Source organism: Oreochromis aureus, linkage group 23 (genome assembly GCF_013358895.1).
Source record: "Oreochromis aureus strain Israel breed Guangdong linkage group 23, ZZ_aureus, whole genome shotgun sequence".
In the NCBI taxonomy this organism is placed as follows: Eukaryota; Metazoa; Chordata; class Actinopteri; order Cichliformes; family Cichlidae; genus Oreochromis; species Oreochromis aureus.
The window spans coordinates 15,866,676-15,886,800 of record NC_052963.1 but is presented as its reverse complement, the minus strand read 5'-3'; the positions used below and the strand labels follow the sequence as shown (position 1 = coordinate 15,886,800).

At 38.8% G+C, this 20,125-nt stretch overlaps 2 protein-coding genes and 2 pseudogenes across 4 annotated transcripts; 1 reads left to right on the top strand and 3 right to left on the bottom strand.

The window, feature by feature from the left end:
• Positions 1–69: 69 nt before the first annotated feature.
• LOC120436371 (OX-2 membrane glycoprotein-like) lies at positions 70–2,344 on the bottom strand. Of its 2 annotated transcripts, none has more exons than XM_039607300.1 (5): positions 2,171–2,344; positions 1,762–2,100; positions 1,341–1,673; positions 1,134–1,226; positions 70–1,048 (listed from the first exon to the last, which is right to left on the bottom strand). In XM_039607300.1, exons 1-5 carry the CDS (start codon positions 2,223–2,225, stop codon positions 996–998), a joined length of 873 nt encoding a protein of 290 aa, XP_039463234.1. In that variant the 5' UTR covers positions 2,226–2,344; the 3' UTR covers positions 70–995. The 2 variants fall into 2 exon arrangements, with proteins under 2 accessions (XP_039463234.1, XP_039463235.1); XM_039607301.1 differs by having other exon boundaries at positions 1,356–1,673.
• Positions 2,345–4,620: 2,276 nt separating this feature from the next.
• On the bottom strand, positions 4,621–7,508 carry LOC120436375 (annotated as a pseudogene).
• Positions 7,509–9,608: 2,100 nt separating this feature from the next.
• LOC116318465 (OX-2 membrane glycoprotein-like) lies at positions 9,609–12,352 on the bottom strand. Of its 2 annotated transcripts, none has more exons than XM_039606569.1 (5): positions 12,228–12,352; positions 11,331–11,669; positions 10,872–11,207; positions 10,666–10,758; positions 9,609–10,580 (listed from the first exon to the last, which is right to left on the bottom strand). In XM_039606569.1, exons 1-5 carry the CDS (start codon positions 12,277–12,279, stop codon positions 10,528–10,530), a joined length of 873 nt encoding a protein of 290 aa, XP_039462503.1. In that variant the 5' UTR covers positions 12,280–12,352; the 3' UTR covers positions 9,609–10,527. The 2 variants fall into 2 exon arrangements, with proteins under 2 accessions (XP_039462503.1, XP_039462504.1); XM_039606570.1 differs by having other exon boundaries at positions 10,887–11,207.
• A 1,017-nt stretch (positions 12,353–13,369) lies between these two features.
• On the top strand, positions 13,370–19,616 carry LOC120436271 (annotated as a pseudogene).
• Positions 19,617–20,125: the final 509 nt, after the last annotated feature.

The following is a 20,125-nucleotide window of genomic DNA, read 5'->3' as shown; positions in this document are numbered from 1 at the left end:
CATGATTTATTTCCCAAGACCCAAGAAGATCATTTTAACGTGCATTAAAAACAACATCAAATGTGTTCGTCTTGTTTAAGCTTTTAATTATTGCGGTTTTATTTACTCGATCTATAATGACATGTCAGTTCACTGAGACAATTAGTGTGATTTTCTCATTTTTTAAAGTCACCACATAAACTGTGTGGACAGGAAAGAATTGATGATCAGGAAACAAACAAATAAACACATGATTCATATTTTACAAAATGCAAAAACAATATTAGCGTTTTAAAAACAAAAATACGGATTAACATCAGCAGCATTATTGCACATAAACTTAAAATACTTCTGTGTGTGTGTGTGAAACACATCCACAATGATAAAATCTGTAAACCATGTTCATGAAAAGGATCAATTAAACAATGAGTTAAAACAAACCATATTCAGCAGACCTGACGATTTGAGGAAGGCTCTTCTAATGCACGTCAAATGTCTCTCGACTTAAAATAGTCAGAAGAAACAGCTCACAAGCTGCTGCAGAGCAAGTGAAAGAATGAATGTGATATGTCATCATCAACTTTGTCGTTTTTTTTGTTAGTTTGTTTTTGTTTTTTGGGTCAAGCCAAGTAATTATTTAAATAACTGATAAGGAAAGACACCAAAATTCTTAGTAGTGAACTAGTGGTAAGATACTGCTGAACATGGTTAAAACAATAGGACAAAAATAACAGCACTGAAATTTATCTTTTTGGATCTTACTGTAACACAAATTGATCAAACCTTTGATCAAAAAATAGTATTGTATGCATAAATATCATAATATAAGGAACCATTAATACTGAAAGAGGTACACAGGTTTGGGAGCAACTAGCAAGCAAACATCTGCTAATCATAGTCTGTGTGTAGATGTTTGTGGCTTTGTGTTGCTAAACATGTAGTAAGCTGAGGTAGGAAAATTTATACTTAGATCTTGCACAGAATGGATGAATAAATACACAGAATATGCATAATTATCAAACTGCATTACTCATTAATGTCATTGGCTGATTATTGTGACATCTTCTCCCTGAGTGACAGAAAGATTTAAAACAATTTAATAACAGAAAGAGACACATTACAAACAGATATACTTGGCCAAATGTGGAATTTACCTGTTCTCATCTTTTTGTTCACAGCGATAACTACAACTAAGACAGAGACCATCAGTCCTGCTACTGTAGCTGATACAATGATCCAGGTGTAATCTGTGAGAAAAGCAGGAAAAATGAGAAACTGGAATCATACTTGATAGATCCCAGTCAAACTGACCCAGAAATCATCAATCTATAATTCTGTAGCATATAGAACAAGTTTCTCACCATCCTCATAATTACCATCATCATCATCATCAGGTGTCTGTTGGACCTCAGGAATCGTCACCATCACCTCTCTGTGAGGAGCAGAGAGCACTCGTGCTGCACATCCCACCTGTGTGCTGTGTTTATGTGAACCTGAGAGCACAGCTGTAGTGGTGACAGTGAATGTAGCGTTGGTGTTGGACACACTGACAGTGTTGTACTGTGAGAAGTTGAGGTCTTGTTGTGAGACACTGAGTGTTACAGTGGGAGCAGGTCGACCAGTGGCTGAACAGGAAACAACCCACTCTTCAGTAGAGTTTGACTCTCTGACATCAACAACAGGTTCATGCAGCTCTGTGAAGGATCAGGAAATATCATCACATCAAATCACTACATTAATTTGAGTCTCCTGTTGTTGGTTAAAGAAGGTAAAAGTTCTTACCATAGACTTGGAGGCAGGTTCTACCTGTGAAGGCTCCTTCAGGATAAGTGTTAAACAAACAGCGATAGCATCTTTCATCCTGCTCTGTTACATTCCTGATGACTATGGAGCAGTTCTGTAGTCCAGTATGTTTAAACTTAACTTTATCTGTAAAGCCATCATTCACTCTCTGACCAAAGTACTTGTTGTAGGTGGCAACATTTTCCTGAACATCAGGAGAGATTTTCTGCCATGTGACCTGACGGACGTCTTTAGTCTCCAAGAGCTGACAGCTGAATTCAGCATCTTCTCCCACTGCTGCCAGCACAGTCTGCTGTGTTTGGATCACTGCTGCTCCATCTTTACCAGAGAAAAAAGAATCAGTCATCAGCAAACAGAAACACTGGCTACTGAAGCATCTGTTCCTTACCTGTTCGAAAGACTCCACACACAAAAAGTAGATACACAAGCACACAATCTGCCATCGCTGTTGCAAAGTAACAAGTTTGAGATGAATAGGAGACCTTTTTGGATATCAAAAGATGTAAAAGGTTGGTAGTAAGTGAATATATGCACACTGAAACTACACAGGAATCAGGGCAGACATACCACACTCTCACAGTTGAGTTAAAAAGTAACTGAACGAAAACAATTGCCTTCTCCTTCAATTCTTTTTTTTTTTTTTTACACAAGGACGTGATCTGCATCAGATCACTTCCTTGTGCTTTCTCAGTAGTCTGTATCAGATCCTCAACAAGTTTACAAAAAACATCCTTTTTAACAGGAATGCCAAAAAGCAAAAATATTACCTCAAACAAATTATCCCATCAGTTATGACCTGGTCGTGACCTGATGTCACACGCACATGACCGTGTTTTTGCTGTTTGTCAGCATTACGTACTGTAATATGCAGACATTAATCTGAGACTCTTTGGATCTTTTCGAGTCTCATTAATTGTTGCATTAAAACAGATATTTCAATGTTGTATATCAGATATCTGAGAAAGAAGAAAACCAACTATGTGTTTGTGGTGTCGCAGAGCTGTATGACTGCACTTGTGTTCATTATGGGTCTGTTTCTATCATTTTTGTTTCTAACATGTGAATATTTGCACAGACTGAAAAACTTCATGTTTCATTCAGTTTATGCAGACTCAATATATCTTTGATTAAGAATAAAGATGTTTTACTATTATAGAATATGAATACGCTCTGTTATAGCACTCTGTATCATTTTAAACATAAACAGCTGGATGTTAAACCCTTTGACCCTCTCTCAGGTGTATGTGTTTTTAGTCACAGCTTTTTAATCAGCTTTATTAAACAGCGGTAGAAATGTGACCATGTGCCATCACTGTTGCAAATGGTCAAGTTTTAGTTAAAGTGCTCTGGGCATAACACTCAGAGATAAACAAAGTAAATATAGACACAGACTACACAAGAAACACTAAGCTTTAACACCCACAGGCAAGTGTGGGTGTTACTTCTGCATCAAGTTCCCGTTAGTCTAATGCAGAGGAGGCCTCTGGTTGTAGCGTATTTTTATTTAAAGTGTCATGGTCCTGGGTCTTTTGGCCCAGCGGTTTGTGTTTCTTACTATTATTATGATCTTGTGTTCTAGCTTATTCTGATTACTTGGGGTTTAGACTTTTTTGTTCCTAGGGTTTTGATTCTGTGCTCCCTCTGTTTAGTGTCTGCCTGTGTGTTCCCTCTGTTCTGTCTGTATCGTGTCTCTAAGTCCAGTCTGTGTATTTCCTGTTTTACTTTGAAGGTCCATGTCTTATTTCAGTATTTCTAGTTTCGCTTCCTCTGTCTTGTTAGGTCTAATTTCTCCCGGCTGTGTTCCCACCTGTTCCTTGTTCCCTCATGTTCCTGCCTGTGTATTTATAGTGTGTGTCCTCCAGTGTTCAGCGTCATGTTGTAACCTCATCTTATGCTGTGTGTTCTCTTTGCCTGCCTGTGTAAGGTTATTTTTGTATTTTCAGTCTTGTTACTTTTGAGTTCAGCATTAAAGCTGTTTTGACTTCACGTTTTGCCTCGATGAGTCCTGCGTTTGTGTCCTCCGTACTGCCTGCCCGCACACAGCCTCGACATAAAGAGTCAACATGTTGCCTATTAGCTTCAGTAACTCTACCACTATATCACTGTATCAGGTGAGAAAAGGTCCTCCATCTCCACATAACTATGAAGCAGCATAGTTATCCTCTAAAGTCTCTGTTTACTTTGTTCCAAAGCAATCATCTTAACCAGAGACGACATCAGTTCAGTTTTCCTGATACTAATTTACAGGACTGAACAACAACAGCATGAGTTTAGATTCTAATTTAGATTTTATGTCCACTGCAGTTTAATTTGCTATCATTTAGTTAATATGAAAACAATGTTAGATGTTCAAGTCTCTAGTCGGCTTCATCTTCGAGTTAATCCTGTAATATAGGCTAATATAACTAAATCATTATTTTTTTTTAAATGCAGTTAATTACTTTAACCCTTTCATGCATAGTGGTCACTACAGTGAACAGCTATTCAAAGGCTGTTTGCTTGTATTTGTGTCAGTGTTGATGGTGTACTTGCACATAAACCACTACTGATGTGTCACTCCATCACAACTCTGGTCATTTAATGTTACTATAGATGTATGACGTGTGTCATTTGAATTGTTGTTATTTAATCCTGTCATGCATGAATTACGACAACCTCAATCAGGATTTTTTTCTTTAGGCATGAAAAAGATGAATAAAAATACTTAAAGAAAAAACTCCTGATTGAGGTTGTCATAATTCCTGCATGAACGGGTTAAACTTTTGCAATGAAAATAAACACAATAACAAAAAACAAACAAACATGTCCCCACAAGCAATTTAGGATTCAACAGCTTTATTGTGAGTGTGCGAGGACGGAGTTACAGTTATGCAGTGTTGGAGTGTGACATTCAAAACAAAACAGACAAATATGAAAAAATCTGGTATTAAAGTATAAAGTGTCAGAAATATCAGCATTATAAAAACAAAAATTAACAATTGAAATCTGGAAGAGTGGCTAAAGCTCAGCCCCAGCTGGGTCATGTTTAGGCACAACGAGCCTTAACAGATCTCCAACAAAAAGTCTGAAAAAAGTCTGAAAAATAAAGGACTCGGGGTGTTGTAATGAGCCAAAGTCAAGAGCTCAACCTGACATACATGCTGTAGTGGGATCTTCAGAGAGCTGTGCAAAAGTTATTACCCTCAAACCTCAAAGAACTGAAGCAACATTGTAAAGAAGAATGGGCCAAAATTCCCCTACAATGATGCGACAGACTGATAAAGTCTCAGAAAATTATTTCTTCACATCATTATTTATAAAGCATTATTGCTACATGTCCTGAATCATGGCGTGTATTCAGATTATCACTGGAATGTAGTTTGGATTCACACAGAAGGGAAAATTACATTTAATCATCACTGCTGTGGGATGAGAAAATACTAAACATGACATCAAACATAATTCACTGTTTGATTTTATCATAAAAATACCATAAAGTTAATATTATTATAGCATTTAACAAAAAAAAATATATCAAGAAACCAAAATGAACCACACACAGTTTGCTCCACACTTGACAATCCATCTATAAAAATATATGATATTTACTATTAAAAATGTTTATTTGATCAGTGTTTGTTCATTTTTCATAACTGCACCTTTAATAATACGAAATAGAGTTTCTGGTCAAATTGAACTTTTTGGGAGGTAATTTTTCACGTCATTCAGCCGTCTTCCAAAATGTCTTAATCGTTCTGTCCCTCACAGTAAAACATCATTCCTTTAGCTTATGTGCATTTAGCTTCTGTGTCTGGTGCACTTGTTAGGATCAACTCACTTGGCAGAAAGTCCATATTAAACAGTTGTGTTGCTGTGAGGTGTGTGTTCACCACAGCGTGTTGCTCACGACTTCTTGCAGGTGATGGTTTTAGTTGATCATTGTTGTAATTTGGTGTTTATTCACCTTGCTGTTATTCTTCTTCAAAGGTGCTCTGATTGTTCAGATAAAAAATAAATAAAACCGAATATATTTAAAATGTACATTAACTAAACTGAACTAAACTGAGTGAGGAAAATTAACAATTACACAAAGAAAGCTTGAATTATCTTCCAACAAATTAATGAATAAATAACATGTAGAATATGAATAATTATCAAACGGTCTTACCCACAAATGTTATTGGTTGATTTTTCTGCTGTTTTAGTCCTCTAAAGATCGCTGAGTGATAGAAGGATTTGAAGTTTAAATCAATATTGTTATTATCTGCAGCTATTACTGGATAGATGTGGGTTTAGGCTCTTAGAATCATAAATCATTATCATGTTAATAGAAAGAGATGCATTACAATAAGACACATATTAAACCACATGTGAAAGTTACCTCTTTTGTCTTTTTCTTCAAGCAGCACAGTGGAGCAACGAAAGGAACCAACACCACTACTGCAGCTATTACAGTGATCGAGGAGGAATCTGTGAGGAAAAATGTGACACAGATCAAAACTGATACATCAGTCATGGATCAACTTGAGACTTAAGTCAATGATTTTTAGATCCCAGTCAAACTGACCCAGAAATCACCAATCTGTAAATGTGTGAAAGAGTTTCTCACATCATCATCATCATCATGTGTCTGTTGGACCTCAGGAATCGTCACCATCACCTCTCTGTGAGGAGCAGAGAGCACTCGTGCTGCACATCCCACCTGTGTGCTGTGTTTACATGAACCTGAGAGCACAGCTGTAGTGGTGACAGTGAATGTAGCGTTGGTGTTGGACACACTGACAGTGTTGTACTGTGAGAAGTTGAGGTCTTGTTGTGAGACACTGAGTGTTACAGTGGGAGCAGGTCGACCAGTGGCTGAACAGGAAACAACCCACTCTTCAGTAGAGTTTGACTCTCTGACATCAACAACAGGTTCATGCAGCTCTGTGAAGGATCAACAAATACCTTAACAAAAATGATTTTAAAATGAGATCAACATCTGACAAATTTTCATCTATTATCTTTTTTGCTGGAGCCTATTGTAATTTGAAGAAGGTAAAAGTTCTTACCATAGACTTGGAGGCAGGTTCTACCAATGAAGGAGCCTTCAGGATAAGTGTTAAACAAACAGCGATAGCGTCCTTCATCCTGCTCCGTCACATTCCTGATGACTATGGAGCAGTCCAGTATGTTTAAACTTAACTTTATCTTTGAAGTCGTCATTCACTCTCTGACCAAAGTACTTGTTGTAGGTGGCAACATTTGTCTCCACATCATGTGAGATTTTCTGCCATGTGACCTGAACGACGTCTTTAGTCTCCAAGAGCTGACAGCTGAATTCAGCATCTTCTCCCACTGCTGCCAGCACAGTCTGCTGTGTTTGGATCACTGCTGCTAGAGCTGCACAAACAAATAGACATGTGAGGCTAGCGTTCCATGTGTGTGACAGCTGTGATCAAACAAGCAGGCATCTCCCTGTAGTTTTTCAGAATTGCTTGAAACCCCTTGACCATAGATTTAGGGTTGTTTTTGACCTCTTTGAGATCAGTTTCTAATTATTAGGAGTGAAACCTTTCTCTTGTCTCAGCAAAACACACAGCTTTAAGAACAAAACGTATGAAATTAAACACAGCTTACCTTTAGAAAAGACCATTAAAAGAGAACATAAAAGTATAAGCGTGCAGTCCGCCATGCTGTAATGTGAATAACATCCATTTTCTAATTATATACACTATGCAAAATGTCTGTTCTGTAACTTTCGTTGCCCATTTAAGGACTTCTCGGTTCAAAGAATGGCCAGAGCTGTTTTGGCTTCCTGAGAATTGAATGCAGAATGCACCATCATCATCATCAACATTAAACCCCACACCACAAAAGCACGTGAAGAAGAACAGAAACAGAAACCTTCTCATGCACCTCTGCCTGTGTTTCACACTTTTTCCAAAACAACCTGAGCAGACACAAATGACCCTGTTTTTAAACAAAATACATTCAGTCAAGAAGGTTACCTTACACCACCTCTACATATTCATCACTAAAGCTATAACATCCAAAACCCACCGAGCTCTATGAACTGGTACCAAATGGACTGAGAGGTTCAAAACTATTGTTCTGTTTTGTGTTTTTACCCACAGCTTCAGTAAACAGCAGTAGAAATGCAGACCATGTGCCATCATTGTTGCAAGTGTCATTAGTTTTAGTTCAACTTCAGACTTCAGTGGGTATAAAGCTGAGAGAAAAACAATGTAAAAAGGCTTGTATTGAGTAAATAAGGCACAGACTAGACAAGAAACCCTTGGCTAACACACTCAGAGGGAAGTCTGGAAAATCAACTGAATGAAAACAAGTTTCTTCCCCTTTTCATGCTTTTTTTTGGTTTCCCATGTGAGCCTGTGTCACATGACCAAGTCTTAATCCTACAGCAAGAAGGAAGCACAAACATCAAATTCATCTCGCCCTAAATATCTCACTAATCTGTCAGACTGGTTACATAAAACAACATAAATTGCTTTATTGTCACAGCTATGCAGTGTTGGAGAGTAGCAAATAAAATAGCAACAGACATAAGAATAAAATCCCATATAAACATATGAAACCAAAATCACACCCTTACTGCTTTCATGTGAATTAACTGGGTTAGTAGCAGCCTGATGCTGCTAATCAAATGCACTTTAACGGATTAACTGATCATCATCACGTGTGAGTACTGTTTTCTGGTCCAGAACATTCAGGTGTGTTAACACGATGCCAAGGAGATTTAGGTTTGCTAAGGAGCATCTGAACAAACTACAAAACATTGGGAACAATTTCCTTTAAACAAATGAGTGTCATGTTTGGCTACAAAACAATAAAAAACAGCAAATCAACACGAACACCTTAGACCAGCTGTGAAACAGAGCTTGGAGTCATTGTGTAGACCATGAACTACTCTGTCAAGTTAAGTGTCACTGTAAAACCTTCAGCACAGCCTGTTAAAAGATTTAAATGAGTGTATGTGTAGTCATTAAAGATATATGCTGTATAATGTACTGGAAAAGGAACAGTCTAAACTTACCATGGCCATACATTACTGCCATGATTAGTGGATGTAAACTTCTGACCATAGTTGTGTATTTATGTGAATGTTAATGAATATAAAAGCATAGAAATATCTCAGGCATTACATATTTGGACTTGTAGAGATAATGTAGCTCTGCTTTGAAATTTTAAGAAATATTTTATCACTTTTTATGTTTCTGTTTTCCACAACTTAATCATCACTCTTACCAGCCTCCAGGTCAGCCAATGGCTGAACAGGAAACAGACCTCTCTTCAGTAGTTTGACACAAAGGTCAGGTTCACAGCAGATTGACACTGTATACCTAAAGAGATAGATGGGCATTTTTTATTAACTATTGCCCTTTAATAGAAACTAAAGCTGAGTCATTTCTCTTGTTAACTTGTCCACAACCAATAACTAGCAACTATAAAATCCCGTATAAAAAGGATAAAATTTCAGAAACTCACTCAGAAGGACAAATAGTTTTTCTTCCCTACAGGATGCTGTGTGGATTCTTTATTATTATTATTTATTTTATTTACTTTTCAGCGTGTTATAGTGTGCTCATCTGTTGTCTGGGTTTGCTGTTAGAAAATGTGCACACAATGATGGATGATTCCCCTACAGCAGACCAAATCTACCTATAATGTAACCACAACCTACAGCACTTTATAATAAACCCACCTTACAGTTTCATTTCCCAAATGTATCTATGCAATTCTTCTGAATTCAGTCATTTTCAGAAAATATTCTTGAGCATGATTTATTTCCCAAAACCCAAGAAGATCATTTTAACGTGCATTAAAAACAATATCAAATGTGTTCATCTTGTTTAAGCTTTTAATTATTGCAGTTTTATTTACTCGATGTATAATGGCATGTCAGTTCACTGTGACAATTAGTGTGATTTTCTCATTTTTTAAAGTCACCACATAAACTGTGTGGACAGGAAAGAATTGATGATCAAGAAACAAACAAATAAACACATGATTCATATTTTACAAAATGCAAAAACAATATTAGCGTTTTAAAAACAAAAATACGGATTAACATCAGCAGCATTATTGCACATAAACTTAAAATACTTCTGTGTGTGTGCGTGAAACACATCCACAATGATAAAATCTGTAAACCATGTTCATGAAAAGGCTCAATTAAACAATGAGTTAAAACAAACCATATTCAGCAGACCTGACGATTTGAGGAAGGCTCTTCTAATGCACGTCAAATGTCTCTCGACTTAAAATAGTAAGAAGAAACAGCTCACAAGCTGCTGCAGAGCAAGTGAAAGAATGAATGTGATATGTCATCATCAACTTTGTCGTTTTTTTGTTAGTTTGTTTTTTGGGTCAAGCCAAGTAATTATTTAAATAACTGATAAGGAAAGACACCAAAATTCTTAGTAGTGAACTAGTGGTAAGATACTGCTGAACATGGTTAAAACAATAGGACAAAAATAACAGCACTGAAATTTATCTTTTTGGATCTTACTGTAACACAAATTGATCAAACCTTTGATCAAAAAATAGTATTGTATGCATAAATATCATAATATAAGGAACCATTATTACTGAAAGAGGTACACAGGTTTGGGAGCAACTAGCAAGCAAACATCTGCTAATCATAGTCTGTGTGTAGATGTTTGTGGCTTTGTGTTGCTAAACATGTAGTAAGCTGAGGTAGGAAAATTTATACTTAGATCTTGCACAGAATGGATGAATAAATACACAGAATATGCATAATTATCAAACTGCATTACTCATTAATGTCATTGGCTGATTATTGTGACATCTTCTCCCTGAGTGACAGAAAGATTTAAAACAATTTAATAACAGAAAGAGACACATTACAAACAGATATACTTGGCCAAATGTGGAATTTACCTGTTCTCATCTTTTTGTTCACAGCGATAACTACAACTAAGACAGAGACCATCAGTCCTGCTACTGTAGCTGATACAATGATCCAGGTGTAATCTGTGAGAAAAGCAGGAAAATGAGAAACTGGAATCATACTTGATAGATCCCAGTCAAACTGACCCAGAAATCATCAATCTATAATTCTGTAGCATATAGAACAAGTTTCTCACCATCCTCATAATTACCATCATCAACATCATCATCAGGTGTCTGTTGGACCTCAGGAATCGTCACCATCACCTCTCTGTGAGGAGCAGAGAGCACTCGTGCTGCACATCCCACCTGTGTGCTGTGTTTACGTGAACCTGAGAGCACAGCTGTAGTGGTGACAGTGAATGTAGCGTTGGTGTTGGACACACTGACAGTGTTGTACTGTGAGAAGTTGAGGTCTTGTTGTGAGACACTGAGTGTTACAGTGGGAGCAGGTCGACCAGTGGCTGAACAGGAAACAACCCACTCTTCAGTAGAGTTTGACTCTCTGACATCAACAACAGGTTCATGCAGCTCTGTGAAGGATCAGGAAATATCATCAACATGTTCTTACAAACACACCAGCTGCTATATGTTTTCATGTCCGCTATATTAGTTTGAGTCTCATGTTGGTGGTTAAAGAAGGTAAAAGTTCTTACCAGAAATTTGGAGGCAGGTTCTACCAATAAAGGCTCCTTCAGGATAAGTGTTAAACAGACAACGATAGCATCCTTCATCCTGCTCCGTCACATTCCTGATGACTATGGAGCAGTTCTGTAGTCCAGTGTATTTAAACTCAACTTTATCGTTAAAGCCGTCATTTACTCTCTGACCAAAGTACTTGTTGTATGTGGCAACATTTGTCTCTCCACCAGCTGAGATTTTCTGCCATGTGACCTGAAGGACGACTTTAGTCTCCAAGAGCTGACAGCTGAATTCAGCATCTTCTCCCACTGCTGCCAGCACAGTCTGCTGTGTTTGGATCACTGCTGCTGCACCTGTAACAAAGAAAAAAGAATCAGTCATCAGCAAACAGAAACACTGGCTACTGAAGCATCTGTTTCTTACCTGTTTGAAAGACTCCACACACAAAAAGTAGATACACAAGCACACAATCTGCCATCGCTGTTGCAAAGTAACAAGTTTGAGATGAATAGGAGACCTTTTTGGATATGTTTGTGTGTTTGTGTCACTGCTGTTAGAGCTATAAGAAGAAAATGTGGAAATGAGGAATGTCGCCTGCTGTTAGTGTGTGGTAAAATTGTTAAAATTATGTTTTCTAGTAGAGTGATGATGAGGTGTTCTGTTTTATTAACCCTCAGAAAAAAATCCCAGGAATAGAGATGTCCCAGTTTTACACAGAGACATGAATGCAGCACATATCTGTTCAGTATTTCTACACAAATCTTCACAACTGTATTTACTTAAAACCTCAAAACAGACCCACAAACACTGGCTGACTAACAGAAACAGTTGAATTTTCTTTCCTCCTTTCTATTTAAAAATAGCTAAGCTCCAACCACCATCAAACACAGAGAATGGTTATTGTTTCTTACCTGCTGAAAGGACTCCACACAGAAAAAGTAGAAAAACAGCATGAACCATCATTACTGAAGTGAACACAGCAGTCTACAAACTAATCTGAGTATTTGATCAAAACAATCCACCTCCTTGTTTTTTTTTTTGTGCTGTCTCACATGATCAGTATCACAGTATGTGATGCAAAACCCACAGAGTCACAAGGAGCTGCATGTTTCAAACCATATTCCGGGGTTTTTTAGTTTTGTCAATAGAAAATTGTATTTTTTAGTCAGTATAAGCTTTTAATGATATAAGTTTACTTGTGATAGAATGCTGCATGATGATAATTTCCTAGCTTAGAACTGATTGTACTTTTCATTGTTTTGGACTGATTGTTCTTTATGAAACGTGTTCTGATATTTGTATCTGAATCTTTCCACAGCGATAGTAAGAAGTCAAACAAGCAGTTCTGACCTCGCACACACACACACACACACACAATCACATACGCACATGCTCACGTCAAATGTATTAATTTTTCTTGTGTATAAATAAAGACAAGTGCAAGAACAGAGCGCGCACTTCACGGGGCCCCCACTCTGATGTGAGCGCTCTGTGAAACGCCCTTGCAAGTTAAAACTGCAGCGTCTGTGTGTGTCTTCACTCTTAGACTCTCAGCTGAAGAAGTGTCATGGAGAATAAATCTCTTGACAAGTTTCAACAAAAAAAATAAGATTCCAGAGTCCAAAATGAATCTGTTATGGTGGATGGCCAGTGGCTGAGCCCAAACAGTTTTGGAGGACGGCCGCATGGCCAGTGGCTCAGGTGAAACAGTTCAGGAGGGCGGCCGCATTGCCAGCGGTGGAGCTGGAGCTGATTGGGTGGGTGGCTGTGTGAAAGACTGCGGCAGTGACAGAGCAGGCCGGAGGCTGGCCACATGGAAGACGGCAGTGGCGGCATCAGAGTTCAGGAGGCCGTCCACAACAGCGATGATCCCCAGCCGATGGCCTGGAAAGTGGCCATTGGTGAGGGGCTGGCTGAGGACTTGGATGTGACTGGAGCCTCTCAGGGAGCTTGGCAGACAGCCAGGGCACTGGTAGAGGCTTGGCAGGTGAAGGACCAGACGAGGCAGGACCAGATGGTGGTGTGGCAACAACAGGTGATGCATCTGGAATGAATGGTGACGCGGGAGCTGCGGGCGACAGAGCAGATGCTGGAGCTGCGGACAACAGTGTGGGAGCTGCCGGTGGTGGAGGCTGCTGGCAATGACATGCTGATATGCAACAGCAAGAAAAAAAGCGGACCGAAAAAGTTTAACTAGTAATGGGCAAAGCTAATTGAACACCAAATTCTCTTCATGATTTTAGAAGTAAAACGAAAGCAATTTACACAACGCAGTAAACCTAAGACAGTATGCTTGAAGATCAGGCACCGTCTTGTGACCCTGTGGGTTTTGCATTATACAATGAGATACTGATCATGTGTGAGCTTCTTGTGACAGCACAAACACACACACACACACACACACACACACACACACACACACACACACACACACACACACACACAGACACAGACACAGACAGAAAAAAACCCTAAACAAACAAAACAAACCATAGGAATGCATGCTGGTTTTTGACCTTGGATTTGGCTACCAGATACAATAAATGGTAAATGGACTCGTTCTTATATAGCATTTTTCTCAAAGCGCTTTACACAACTTGCTTCAACCATTCGCACAAGCACTTTTTAAATTGTCTTTCTAAGTGCTGTCTATCATACTCCAATGGCTGCATCAGAGAGCAACATGGGTTTAGTGTCTTGCCCAAGGATATTTGGCATGCAAACTGGAGCAGACAGGTATCAAACAACCAACCTGCCGGTTAGGTACGTGCCCTGCTCTACTACCTGAGCTACACCCACCTAATTAACATGGAAAAATTATCTTGCTTTTTCAGTTTCTTTCTGCTCTAAAAGCATTTAAAATCTCCTGTTCATCTCAAACTTGCAACTTTGCAACAGCAAAGGCAGATTGTGTGCTTGTGTATAGGGATGGGTATTGATAAGATTTTCACGATTCCGATTCCATTTTCGATTCTGTTTAACGATTCGATTCTTTATCGATTCTCTTATCGATTCTTATTTTTTAAAAAAGAGAACACTAAGGTCGATTAGCTTAGGTCGATCAAGCTCACCTAGCGAAGCCTGTATCGGTGCATGTGTCGCTTTAAGAAAAAGTCACGTGATCGATACAGCTGCTGTATCGCTCATTGCCAACGCGCCAAACTGTGTTTAAAAGGTACCGCATCCGCATCTGTCAACGGAATGAGTCGCCACCAAAAAAAACAAAATTACTCTCACAAAGAAAAAAAAAAATACATATACCTCTACAACAAAATGGAGCCCGAAAGAAAAAGAAAAGTTTCTGCTGTGTGGGATCATTTTGATCTTTTAACTGCAAATAAGGTAACTGTTTGTCTGCCTTTGTTTCAGTGTAATCTATCAGAATAGGAAAAACAGCATTGTGACTTGCAGTGTAAAATATTTATTTCATTTTATGCAGGTTAAATGTCGCATCTGTTCTGCGGAGCTTTCGTACACAAACAAAAGCACCTCCTCAATGTTTAGGCATTACAGAGCAAAACATGAAAATCAGGAGACAAACACACCAAGAATGAACACAGGTAGGCCTATATAGACATTGAGCAGCTTTATCATTTTTTTTTAATTAATATGTGTTTTATTATTTTGAAATCAAGCATCTAGGAAGATTGCTCTGGACCAGGCAGTCCTGAATTTTATTATAAAGGACTGCCAACCCCTTAGCATTGTGGAGAGTGAGGGGTTCAGGGAGCTGGTTCAGGTCCTTGATCCATCATGTTTTGCCAACCAGAAAGGTTTGTATAGACAATGTTTCATCAGGTAGCTGATGTTAAGTACTGCATACTGATTTAGTTTTGTTTCATCTTCAGACCATAAAGGAATTGATAGCCAAGAAAACATGCGGAGGAACTCGAACGAGTGAAAATGGAAGTACAGCAAGCTGTGGCAGTGAGTATAACAGCTGACCTGTGGACCTCTTTGAACATGGAGGCTTACTTGGCTCTTACTTGTCACTACATTAATGAGAATATGCAGTTGTGTTCATCTGTGTTGGGTGTGAAACACTTTCCACAAAGTCACACTGCAGACAATTTGGCCCAATTCAAAAAGGGCATGATGGATGACTGGGCCATCACAAATAAGGTAAGGTGTCTTGTGACCGATGCAGCACCAAACATGATTGCAGCAACAAGAACTCTCCAAATTCGACATTCAGTTTGAATTGCACACAAACTCAATTTATTAGTCAAGAAATCATGTGATCAAATCCCTGAACTTTCATCCATAAGAGATAAATCTAGACAAATCGTATCATTCTTCAGATCCAGCACTACAGCCAAAGAAAAGCTTGCTCAAGTGCAGCAGCAGATGGGACGGCCCATCTTGAAACTTATCAACGAGGTACCAACATGTTGGAACAGCTTATATCAGATGCTATCACGGCTACATGATGAGAAAGAAGCAGTCTGGGTATCTCTTGCTTCTCTTCCAACAGATTTAACTCCACTTACGGCTGATGAGTGTGACATCGTAAGGGAAACACTTCTTGTGGTGGCCCCTTTCCATCAGGCCACAGTGGAGTTGTCTGAGGAGAGGAGAGTTTCAGAATCAAAGGTAATCCTGATGATGAAAATGCTATATTGTGCACTTGAGCGGAACTCTTTACATCTACACACACAAGCAGCCACCCATCTCCATGACCAACTTAGGCGTCGTGTCACAGACACTGCTTCTAATCTGGAGTCATTAAGTGTGTTGACCCTCTCAACACTTTTAGACCCCAGATTTAAAACACTCGGATTTCGTAGTTCCTCCAAGTGTAGTGAGGCAGTCAATCGCCTGAAAGTGGAGTGTGCTGCAGTAATTGCCCGCACAACATCTGAGCCACAGCCTGGACCTTCATCAGAGCAGTCACCTGTTCCAGGCAAGTTCAGTATTATCAGCTTATTCATACATTTCTTTTGATGCTAATGTGTACTAATTTGGAGTAGATGACAAAAACTAAAATGGCCATGCATTTTTTATTATTTCAGAAAACCTGTGGCAGTGGCTCGATGAAGAAGTTGGCAGACAAACAAACAATGCAACAGCAGACTCCATCATTGAGGTCCAGCGCTACTTGGCGGAGAGAAGCATTCCACGATCAGAGGATCCTTTAACGTACTGGGGGAATAGAAGAACATCTTATCCTAACCTTTTTCACCTGGCATTACAGTTTGTGTACCCCAGCTTCATCTGTGCCCTGTGAGCGTGTATTTTCCAAAGCTGGGGAAATAGTGTCAAAAAAAAACGCAATAGGCTGGATGCAAAAACATTGGATAAACTTATTTTTCTGAATAAAAATTTATAATAAACTCTGAGTCAATTACATTTAAATGGGTAATATTACATTTACAATACTTTCATTCTAATTTTCACTTAATGACATTCACAATATATTTTAAAGATGTCTACAATATTTGAAATGTAAAAGATATAAAATGATTCCATGGACAGTACAATACCTTATAGTGTATACAAGTATGTCTAGGTCATTGAATTAGTGTCTGTTGCGAGTCTGAAGTAAGTTGCCTGCAATGATATTTAAGGTCCAGCAGGTGTCAGTATGGAGCAAAACAGCAACACTGTGTCGACACAGTATCGATACAGTTTGTGTGCTGAAACGCTTCACGAGGCCTCATCTACCCATCACTACTGCCTACAATTAAACACATTCACTTACCGAAAATCGGGGGCATCTGCTGTGGCAAATGGGTGCAAGCCTTTGACCACAAACTTAGTCACTGCTCGGTGACACTCGACTATCCTGGCCTGAAAGGAGACGCTACCAGTAGACTGCAGCGAGAACTGCCAGCCAGACTCTGTCTCTCTCATCATGGTCACCTAAATGCAGCGCACAGTAATGGTAGGTTTTGTAATAAGGCAGATCGTGCTAACATAATATGCACTGTTAACTGATTATTTACCTGCCGTATTAACGGGAGAGGACGTGCAAACGTTACCGCTGCTGCTGGGTTGAGATTCACGAGTCCGAAGCGGAATTAAAAACATGACATTCATTTAAGGTTATCGCGTGTTTTGTGAGCAAATGCTTTTGCATATTCGTAGTGTTTCCTCCTTTAAATGAAATATCTACTTTGCAAGTATTGCAAGTTGCCTCGTTGTCATCCGTTCTCGTAAAGTATAACCAAACTTTTGAGCGTTTGAGCCGCTTAGGCGCCCTGCCGGGTAAATGACGCTCCGCAACGTGGTGATGTCTTTCGGGGCGACTGGGATCGATAAGGGAATCGTTTGCAAAAATGGCAAACAATTCCAAGGAATTGAAACAGTGGGAACCGGTTCTCAACAAGAACCGGGTTTCGATACCCATCCCTACTTGTGTATCTATCTCTTTGTGTTTGGAATCCTTCAAACAGGTAAGAAACAGATGCTGCAGTAGTCAGTGTTTGTTTTTGCTGATGACTGATTCTTCTTTTCTGTTAAAGGTGCAACAGCTCTAACAGCAGTGATACAAACACAGCAGAATGTGCTGGCAGCAGTGGGAGAAGATGCTGAATTCAGCTGTCAGCTCTTGGAGACTAAAGACGTCCTTCAGGTCACATGGCAGAAAATCTCACATGATCCAGAGACAAATGTTGCCACCTACAGCATGCAGTTTGGTCAGAGAGTGAATGATGGCTTTACAGATAATGTTAAGTTTAAATACACTGGACTACAGAACTGCTCCGTAGTCATCAGGAATGTGACAGAGCAGGATGAAGGATGCTATTACTGTCTGTTTATCACTTATCCTGAAGGCTCCTTCATTGGTAGAACCTGCCTCCAAGTCTATGGTAAGACCTTTTACCTTCTTTAACCAACAACAAGTACCTCAGGAGGACATAAATGTGTTATGCTTTTATGATTGTGTAAACTGCTTGCTTTTATGTTGCTTTTATTATTCTACCATGTACAGTGTCCTTGAGTGTTCTGAAAGGCGCTTTCAAATAAAATGTATTATTATTATTATTATTATTATTATTATTATTATTATTATTATTAGCAGCTGGTGTGTTTGTAAGAACATGTTGATGATATTTCCTGATCCTTCACAGAGCTGCATGAACCTGTTGTTGATGTCAGAGAGTCAAACTCTACTGAAGAGTGGGTTGTTTCCTGTTCAGCCACTGGTCGACCTGCTCCCACTGTAACACTCAGTGTCTCACAACAAGACCTCAGCTTCTCACAGTACAACACTGTCAGTGTGTCCAACACCAACGCTACATTCACTGTCACCTCTACAGCTGTGCTCTCAGGTTCACGTAACAACAGCACACAGGTGGGATGTGCAGCACGAGTGCTCTCTGCTCCTCACAGAGGTGATGGTGACGATTTCTGAGGTCCAACAGACACCTGATAATGAATATGGTGAGAAACTCTTTCGGTCACAGATTTACAGATTGATGATATTTGGGTCAGTTTGACTGAGACCTAATATCAATGACCTTAGTAATTCTGCATTTCCTTTTTATCCATGATTAATGTATCCATGTTGTTTAGTGTCACATTTTTTCTTGCTTTTCTCTCAGATTCCACCTGGATAATTGTATTAGCTGTAGTAGCGGTGATGGTCCTTGGTTGTGTAATTCTACTCTTCACTGATCTGCTTAAAGAAAAAGACAAGAAGAGGTACCTTTTACATGTGATTGAATGTCTTGCTATGCATCTCTTTTTTAATTAATATGAAAATGAGACCTTAGATGTAGACCTTAAAATAATCTGCAAAGCTCTCTCAAAGAGATTAGAGAAAATAACCCCCCTCTTAATTCATCCTGACCAAACTGGCTTCATAAAAGGTAGGCACTCATCAACAAATACACGTACATTACTTAATCTGATAGACTACTCATACAGTAAAAACATCGAAACTACAATATTTTCTTTAGATGCAGAAAAAGCGTTTGACAGAGTTAACTGGAAATTTCTATTTGCAACACTGTAAGAAAAAAAAAAAAAAAAAAAAAATCTGTAAAAATACCGTGCAATCTACCATTTTCCTATGAAGGAATTTTCCGTTTTGATTTTTCACAGGTTTTTTTCCTTATTTCTTTAATTACGCATTGCATTCTGGGAGCAAGAATCGACAAGAAGCGGGAAAGTTTACAATCAAGGCAGCCATCTTCATGGGCAGGGATTTTGCACCTTTCTCAGGTAAATATCAAATATGTATTTTACATTTTAAAATGTATATCTTAAAAGACTTAATTTTATGTGCTTTTTGTTGAAAATTGTCCTAATAATGGTCAGCTTGTGTCTGCCACATCGAAGAATTTGCTGAGTAATCTTGAAGTAAGGATAATTTATATTTAATTTTATTTGTACTTGACGGTTTTTTGGCTGTTAGGCAGAGGTTCGCTATATAATCACCAGTTTTTATTTGACAGATACTCGTATAAAAAAAAATGCTTATGGTAGGAGTAAGTTTATTCCCTGTATCATATGGTTTGCTAAATGTAGGCCTTCTAGCTAACTAATGAGTTAATGGGAGTTTGATATACTTGGCTAGTTGGAGATTACAGCTGGTGCAAACAATTGGCCCAAAATGAGGAATAATATTTGTTATTCGCTTGGTGATGAATTTAAAGACTGTGCGGGAAAAATAGCAGAAAATGGACTGTGCTTAAGAGGCCAATTCACAATGTTTGCTAGCTGCGTCGACCAACGTGTTTCTAGGGAAATGCACCTTGCATTAAGGAGTGGCAGGGGTCTCAAACTCGCAGCTCGCGTCACCTTTACTTGCGGTCCATATTGACGTGACGTTTAAATATTTTTTAAAAATTATTATTCAAAA

Excerpts from the sequence above, each read along its gene's own strand:
- LOC120436371 (XM_039607300.1), bottom strand. The coding sequence starts at position 2,225 with ATGGCAGATTGTGTGCTTGTGTATCTACTTTTTGTGTGTGGAGTCTTT. Across the intron at positions 1,227-1,340 it reads TGATGGTAATTATGAGGATG|ATTACACCTGGATCATTGTA; the intron begins GTGAGAAACTTG and ends CTTTTCTCACAG. Across the intron at positions 1,049-1,133 it reads GAACAAAAAGATGAGAACAG|GGAGAAGATGTCACAATAAT; the intron begins GTAAATTCCACA and ends TCTGTCACTCAG.
- LOC116318465 (XM_039606569.1), bottom strand. The coding sequence starts at position 12,279 with ATGATGGTTCATGCTGTTTTTCTACTTTTTCTGTGTGGAGTCCTTTCA. Across the intron at positions 10,759-10,871 it reads TGATGGTAATTATGAGGATG|ATTACACCTGGATCATTGTA; the intron begins GTGAGAAACTTG and ends CTTTTCTCACAG. Across the intron at positions 10,581-10,665 it reads GAACAAAAAGATGAGAACAG|GGAGAAGATGTCACAATAAT; the intron begins GTAAATTCCACA and ends TCTGTCACTCAG.